Below are 8,598 nucleotides of genomic sequence, written 5' to 3'. Positions count from 1 at the left end.
TGGGGGGGGGGCACGGTGGAGCTGGCTTCTTAATAAAACTGCAGGAAACCCCAGTGTGTGCAGATTTTAACAACAATGATAAAGCACTCAAGATTAATATGTAAAAATCTTCATATACACACACACACACGTGCACACACACACGTGCACACACACACCTGCAGCATAAGGCAGCTGTTGTGGGCTGCACCTTCCCACCTTCACTGTAACCATGGAAATTAAAAGTGTTCACAGACATATTTCTTTACTTTAGTTAACAGTATATGGCACCACAGCACAGGCATCAATATAATCTCTGCCTTGTGGTTCATAGTTATTGATTGTTACTTCTGTTTTAACCAACTGTACCTGTAGTTAGCATAATGCAATCATATTATATCAGCTGCAGTAAATACTATCAATTTTGGTGGCTAATCATTTATTATTTGGTAATTATTACATACGCACATAGTTAATATGTAGCAACTGTTACAAGAAAATCAATTACCTGCAGTGAGGATGAAGAAATAAGGGAGTAATAATACTAATCTTATTATTAGGAAAATGACACTCAACCCATAATTTTCTCAGCATGTATCCATAACAACCAGTAAGTATGTCTACAAACATACAACCTCCAGTGAGTATCAGGAATCAGGAATCTCAGAATGAATCTGCAATCAGCTAAATATCGTTTGTTATGACTTCAGATTTTTATATATAAAATGTATATATAAATGCTGTCTAGTCTGGGGATCACAGCCCAGGTTTTCAAAGGAATGGTGTGTAAAGCTATTTTTGAGGCTTACAAAATGATTTCCTTTTCTTTATTCATGGAACAATAAAATATGAATAAAAAATTTAAAAAAAAAAAAGTAATATCCTTTCAGTTTTTAAAAGATTGGTTTAGCAAGTGTGAATAAATTTCTTTTCTATTGGTCGTTAGCTGAATTGATAAGAATGTAATCAGGCATATTTTAGCATTTAGCTTCAGACTGAACCGGTTCAGTCACTTCTTAATACACAGACCGATGACTTTGTTTTTGTTTGTTTTTTCTGTCTATATTGCTTATATTTATTGTATTATGTGTGATGACTGAACAAAAAAATCTATAACTATTGAAAAAATATCATCATCAACCTGTAATGAATGATGTAATTTACTTTCCCTTCACTTTGCCTCTTGTGTTTCAGTGAGTTCCTACATTAACCACAATGCATTTAAACAACTTCCGGGGAATGATCCTGTAAATTCTGTTTGTAGACGGAGAGAGATCAGGCGTCCTGTGGCGTCACGGTTCATAACAAACACACTTCCTGGTTTAATTCTATCATGATCCTCAATGTTTCCATTTTAAAGAGTTTTACGTTTAAGATTTAAAAGATCGATTTCAGCACCTTTGAAATCGGCAGCTGCTTCAAAGTAAGAAAAAAAAAAAAGGGGGCAGACGATGGCTGATGAAAGAAAAGTGTAACAATGAAAAAGCTAAACTCTCCCTTCTCCCAGCAACAGCTGCTGTGGTGCCCTTCAGCAAGGCTTTAGCATGTGCGGCACACGCTGCTGTGATTGAAGCAAAAGGCACTCGACATAGATTGAGACACTTTGGTGTTTATCTTATATGCTGAGCTGGTAACTGTATCAGAGGTGAGCACTTTCAAGACTTTGATGTCCTGCTTCACTCAGTGTCTTTGGAGCTTCACTTTCATCGTCTGACCTTCTCAAAGATTCACACCAGCCGTCCTTCACCCCACTCCCCCCCCCCGCTGCTCTAACCTTTTCGGTTGCCGCCACCTTCCATTAACTTGCATCATCTTCTTGCCGGGTCTCGTCTGTGGCGTCGCCTCAGAGCTCCACGGTTCGCAGGTGGCCGCGGGGGGAAACCGCGGCCAGCACGCTCTGAGGCAAACACTCGGACTGCTCCGCGGTGCTGCCACAACAGGACCAGTGGGGCTTCCCCGGGTGGCCCTTATGACCGTGACCGCAGCCTTTAAATCCTCCTGCCGTCAGACAAACAGGGAGGAGACAGACAGACGAAGACAGGAGATCAGAAACAACAGGAGTGACGCTGAGATGAAGGACAGAGAGGGAGAAATAAACTAAGGACCATTTATACTGGAGACATGTGTCTGATTTAAATCATAACTTCGTCCTAAATGTGCCGCTGCGTGACACTAGTTGTCAAAAATTCAGGAATTTTTCAACATTTTCATCAATTTCTCAGGAAATAATGTTTGGATCCTTAAAAATCATACATATTAACGGCATTGAGATCTATGAGGTTAAACAGTTTGGTGCAGATTCAGACAATAATCTGGATCTTGTGGCAGAAAACGTTTGGCCTTGAAGGAGGTATGCACAGAAACTACATTAAATGAAGGTAGCATCTCATCTAAATATTCTTATACTGTTGTATATCATCATCAACCTGTAATAAATAACGTAATTTACTTTGCTACTTTCACTTTACTTTGCCTTTTATTTCAGTGACTTCCTACATTAACCACGATGCCTTTGAACGACTTCCAGAGAATAAATTCTGTGAGTTGATGAAGAGAGATCAGTTTCTTTTCAGCTGAAAACTGTGCCTCCTTTCTCAAAATGCAAAATGTCATCTAGAGGCATGGTTCATAACAAACCTTTTAGTGTAATTGTATCAGGAGCAAATCTGATTTTTGTATAAATAAAATTAACTTCAATGCAACTGCACATGGAGAGTAAAGAGAGCATCAGATTACTGCATAATAAACCGGTTTCTCTCAGAAACAGAAGTCCACAGTCTGTTCTCTGTCCACGTCCTTCTTAAAAACAAAGTGAACCATTTTTGTTGTTTTTTATTTTTGTTCGATGTGAAAAGCACCTCAGTGAAAAGTGTCCCTCCGATCGGACACTTTCAGGATGTCTTGTGTGTACCTGGCATGGTTCCTGGACAGCCACAGCGAGCCTCTTTGGCTCCTCCACTGGAGCAGAAGGAGCAGCAGTGAAACGTCCCACTGTGACGCCTCAACTTCCTCTTCACAGTCAGACTGAACGGGGAACCCTGCAGGAGGAGATGGGAGAGAGTCAGTGTCTGTCTGTCTGTCCGGGTCGACAGACACCAGCACTACATAAAAACAGATGCAGAAAAGTGGCTGGATTCTTAAAAACTCAGGATATCAGGATTATCAAGCATCCCAGCAGACAAATTCAACATCACAGCTGTTGCAGGCAGCCTGGTTTGTCCATGTCGATTCATTTAGTCAGGATGATGTTAACAGCCCCGAGGTGACACACTGGGAGCTGCCGGCAAGGCCACGGCTCAGCCCAGCATCAAATCAAACTACTTTCCAATGCATATCTCAGCTGAGAGAAGTAATAAACAACAACTGTTCTGAGTTGTTTCGTACCTTGACATGTTGAGCTTTGACACAAACCCACACTGAGTAGGTTCCCGGCCCCTCAGGTGTGTATGAAACACTGTAGGATCCGTCGTTGTTGTCGACCACTGTTGTCTCCACTGTGCTGAAGGAAAAGATCACAAATGATCTGAAACGAGTGTCCCTTCCTTACAATTCATCTCCTGCCATCAAGTTTCCTCCCCACATTTCATTCGATGACATTAACAACAACAGTCGGCAGAGCAGAGTTTGTTTCTTGTTTGTATTCAAATCGTCATATTTGACTTTTTAGACAACCAGAGATCAAAGCATGAATTCCTTTTCACATCACAGGCAGAGGACGATCCAAACACTAACCATGGCTGTTAGTTATTTAAAGTCAGTACGTCCAGTTTTCATGAGGTCAAAGTGTCCTTCAAGTTGTTACTTAATGAAAATTGCAATCTCTGTGATGCTTTCGACGGCTCCCATAGTTATCTCATTTATAATGCACAAATGATTTTTGAAATGTTGCGAGCATCAAACTTCATTCTTTCTGTCACCAAGAAAACAACGGAAAACAACCCTCTTGTTTTGCTTCTGTTTCTATCACTTCTTTTTCTTCTACTGAAGTAAGCATGCTAACCAGCTAGCCCACTTTCCGATACTGAGTCACTGTAGCATCCAGTGTTGCCCGAAGAAGTAGCTCTGCTCGGAGGACGTATTATAACGTCTTGTTTTGCAAAACCAACAATGGCTGAAGCTGTTGGTGAGTAAACAGCTGTCAATTAATGCTAACGTTGGCTATGTAGCGATAGCAAAACTTACAAATAACTCATTTCATGCTGGAAAGCTGTGGTGATCACTGAGATGTAACTGGTTTCACTACATTTCATAGAGGTAACTACCATCAGTCTGGTGTGAGTAACCGCAGTTAGATAATGTACGTCACTTTAATTACAGACTGCAAGTGAAACACACACGCTGCCTTCACGTGGCTGGAAGAGTTAATTAACTAACTGGTAAGAAACAGATATTAATCAGATATGAATCTTCCTGTTAGAATAAAACAGAAAGCAAAAGCATGAATTAAATGGGTTTGTGCGTTTTCTTTTAGGTCACAAGAGTAACCCGTAACCATAGTCACAGAAATAGCACAGTACACAGATTTAAATTGCCCCGTTGACCTGCAACAAAGCACCTGCTCAACACACTGTGAAAAACTTCACTTGACCAGTCTGGACACAAACACTTCAGTGTGCTGCTAAACATCCAAATACATTCCACGAGAGGATAAAACTTAATCGAGCCTCATGAAAATACCATGCCAGAGAACTTCAGTCTCTTCAGAATATTTCCTCTAACCTGAACTGAATTGAACCAGATCTGCTCAAGAGAGTTAAAACACTGACACAGCAGGTCAGGCGGTGTCACGCGCTCACCAGTTTTTCTTCTCCTTGTGGACGACACTGACCAGGACGTGCTCCCCACCTCGCGCCATCTGCTCTCCAGCCGAGTCCCGGCACACCAGGGTGAAGCGTCCCTGCTGACCCTCCCTGCCCCGCTGCAGACCTGTGGCCGCGAGGAGTTAAAGGTTAGAGACGTGAATTTGATTGTCGAGCAGCTCGTTCCAAAATAAAGGGCATTGATCTGCTGCAAGCGTTTTTACCCCGGCTGCAGAGATTTACTCTCATTGAGTCACAAGAGCACGAGCAGAAAGACACCAAAACCTCTCTCATAGGCAGAAAAGCACTGAGAGACGTGTCAGAGAGAGTGGCAGAGAGGTCTCATACATCAAGGCAGAAATCTCTCTGACACAGTCACACCTGCAGAGAACAGTTTGCTTCCTAAGTATCTACGCACAAACTTTTGCAAACACACAAGAAGCAGGAAAACAGGAAGAACACAACGACTCGTCTCTCCAGGTTTTACGAGTGATCCTGCTCGACATTAGAAGAGGCACTCCATCATTCAGACACACAAACTGGAGACACTTTGTCTTGTGTCCCTTAAAGACTTAAGTCACACACTCCATCTCACCCACAAACAACCCCCCCCCCATCCCCCCTGCAGACTGCTTACATAAGCCACTTTCCCCTCTAAACATATGGTGTCTGCAGTCAGTGTGACTTCAGGCACAGCTGGGCTTCACTGCTGCTGACCACAGCTTTCCAGAAACTCACATTATCATTTGGTGTTCCACTAACTTGCTCTGCTGTGCTGCTGGGGTCACACTCGCTGATACAGATGTTCATCTGCTGCTGCTGCTGCTGCTATTGTTGTGTTAAAGCTAACATCGTTTGTGTTCACATCAGTGATTAATGTTACTTGGCATTTTCTTGACACACAATTAGCCGTCCCATGACTAATGATCCTAAACTGTGTTTTCATCTGTCTTTGCTCAGTTTTCCAGTAACTGCAGGCTGATCTGTTTGGATGCTGTTGCTAACGAATGGATTCAATGCTCCTATTCCTACAATATGTGCAAAGCTACAAACACTGCTCAGACTAATATTAATGCTACTTAGAGCTGCTGCAATTGATCGATTTATCGATCACTGACAACTCTTTTGATAACATGTTGTTTTGAACCCAGTCTCTGGCTCCTAACACTTCGCTCGTCTTCACCTGGGCCCACGGACCAAACCTGGCAACACACGCAGCAACAGCAGAAGAAGAGCAGAGACACTGGATGAGAAGATGAACTGCTGATTGTCGAAGGAAGAGCTCCAATATGTGTCTGAAATCAAGTTGTTGCTTTTACATTTAAACAAACAAGAGAAATCTGAGATCCAAATATGGAACTATTATTTTAACTACTGCTGTTACTGGGGATCGATGTAACAACGCACATTTATTCAAGTGTTGTATGAATCTGATGTAAACTGGCAAAAGGTATTTTTTTTATACAGATCATCAGCTATAAAACAATATGAACTACATTACAGTTATTTCTGAAATAGCTCATTGATTAATTGATTAGACCAGTGGCTCTCAAAGTGGGACCCCCAGAGATCCTTGAGGGGGACACTAGGGGACCCAGCAAAAAGGGGAATAATTTATTTTCACTTTAATTCCATCCGTAAGAGAACCACTGGAGTAGGAAAATAATTAACTAAATTCTTATGTCAGACATTTATCAAGCAGGAGTTTCATCTCCTCAAATGTGAAAATCTGCTGTTTTTCCTTGTTTTAAACAGTTGTAAACGATGTTGTTCAGACAAAACAACATGAAGAAGTCACATTGGGCTCTGGGAAATCGTAACGGGCAAACAACTAATACAAAAGAAAATCTTAAAAATGAATCAATGAGAATAACTATTAGTTACAGCCCTGGTTAAGATATTAAAATACTAAAGGGCAATGACACGTAAACACTGTAAGTCTGGACCTTTGAGTTCTCGACATTTCTACATAATACAAGACATTCCCTTCATTCAGACATTCCTGCTACTTTGACTTAAAATACAGAAATTAAAACCACTGCCACTACAAATACTATCATTAGAAACACTAGTGCTGTCACTGCTGCCACTAATGGGTGTGAATTATCTGTGAATGTGTGTGTGTGTGCTCTCTAAGCCAAGTACCCAGCAGCTGTCACCATTACTGAGCCAGCTGTTGTGGCCAACATTTCACCTGTGCCGTCCAGATCCACCATCTCAAACCCTCTTATCACTCACAGAGAGAGAGAGAGAGAGAGAGAGAGAGAGAGAGAGAGAGAGAGAGAGAGAGGATAATTATCACTTAACTGCACCTAATAGTCAACGCAGAAATCTGCCCTTTATCTGCCCCCCCGTAAATGAAGGAGCTGCTGTGAGAAGCTGATGTGGCTGATGAAAGTTAACTTGAGGGGGAGCAAACACATTAAAAGGTGGATAAAGATGGTTTAGCTGATAGCAGTGATACTGTGGATTTATAAAAACCAAACCCAACACAAGAAAGGAGAAGTCTTTGAAAGACGATATGGAAGTCAATTGGAAGGAGGTGTGGGTAAATGAAAGGTCACTGCAGGGTGAAATACTCTAATACACCCCGAGCCAGACCGACACGGACACAAACAAGAGCTTCACACAACACACAGACTGACCTTTCTGGCAAACACGGCAACCAAACAGCTGATCTTTGACTCCGACGAGACTCTGAATAAAGTCTCTTTTACTTTGTACTTACGTTCTGAGACGTTCACAGAGAAAAGCTGCTGCAAAGCTCTGCTGCCTCTGTGTGTGTGTGTGTGTGTGTGTGTGTGTGTGTGTGTATTGAAGGTCTGTAATTTGTGGACGCCCAACAGAGGACCACATGACTTGAATTTTTTACTTTTGTTTACTTTTTTTCCTCTTGTGCGTTTATTGATTTTATTGTTTAAACATACGTGTTTGTAATTCTCCTCGTTATAACTAAGTCTTGCTTATTGACACTTTGCCTCTGTGTCTTTTATTGCTTTGTTTTGTTTTTATGTTTGTAACACTTTGTAACTCAGTTTTGAAAACTGCTGTATAAATAAAGATATTATTATTACTGAATGCGACAATATGACTTTGTTTTTCTGTGCTCTGAGTGATTTCTTAAGGCTGCAACTTTAATTATCAATTCATTTGTAAATTTTTTCTTTTTTTTTAAATAATCATGTCTGTAAAAAGTCTCTGTTACAGCCCGAGGTTACGTCTTCAAAATTGCTTCTTTTGTCCAATAAACAGACTAAAACAACCTAAACATATTCAATCAACTAAACTACAACTATAATAAACAGAGTAAAGCTAATTTTAATATTATTAATTAAGTTTTTCAGCACTTTACTGTTTTTAGATCTGTAATGCTTTTGCTATAATTTAGATGTACTGTGCAGACTGTCAGAGAGACGAGGAAAATCTGGTACATTCATGTGTTTATATAATCCTTTTTATATCATTTATATAAAGTTCACCCTGCTCAGGTCGGTCCTGGTGTCCAGTGAGGGAGTGAAGCTACATTTATCTTTATAAGAATTCATTCCTGTGGCTTGAAAATGTCCAGTAGCCACTTACAATGTCACCTGTGAGTTTCCCTTCTCTCTTTAACAGTGTGTGTGTGTGTGTGTGTGTGTGTGTGTGTGCGTGTGTGTGTGTGTATATAAACACCATCCGCTGCCTTCAGGCCTGTTGAGTCGCCTCAGCATTCCTTCGATCCCAAAGGAATTTCTGTCTCGGAGCCCAAAGCACCCAGGAAGGAAACAATGGTCTTTAACTGCTCCAGTAGAAGTTGGTCCACACTCCACCCCCCCCCACC

The 8,598-nt window shown here is 41.2% G+C and overlaps 1 protein-coding gene across 2 annotated transcripts in view; it reads right to left on the bottom strand.

The window, feature by feature from the left end:
- Nucleotides 1-401: 401 nt before the first annotated feature.
- The window catches only part of trim45 (tripartite motif containing 45), a 12,204-nt gene continuing 4,007 nt past the window's right edge, over nucleotides 402-8,598 (bottom strand). The window contains exons 5-8 of one of the 2 annotated variants that reach the window (XM_023420890.2): nucleotides 4,776-4,905; nucleotides 3,364-3,478; nucleotides 2,891-3,017; nucleotides 402-1,977 (exon numbers count right to left, since the gene is read on the bottom strand). In XM_023420890.2, coding sequence (XP_023276658.1) covers nucleotides 1,823-1,977; nucleotides 2,891-3,017; nucleotides 3,364-3,478; nucleotides 4,776-4,905 — 527 coding nt within the window. In that variant the 3' untranslated portion in view covers nucleotides 402-1,822. Of the gene's footprint in view, nucleotides 1,978-2,890; nucleotides 3,018-3,363; nucleotides 3,479-4,775; nucleotides 4,906-8,598 lie in introns of those variants that run through there. The other variant, XR_015438131.1, reaches the window with a different exon arrangement.

Source organism: Seriola lalandi, unplaced genomic scaffold (genome assembly GCF_002814215.2).
Source record: "Seriola lalandi dorsalis isolate HSWRI2012SDOR001 ecotype SW California unplaced genomic scaffold, Sedor1 jcf7180002054659, whole genome shotgun sequence".
Taxonomy (NCBI): Eukaryota; Metazoa; Chordata; class Actinopteri; order Carangiformes; family Carangidae; genus Seriola; species Seriola lalandi.
The sequence above is the reverse complement of the archived record's forward strand: the minus strand, read 5'-3'. Positions and strand labels throughout refer to the sequence as shown.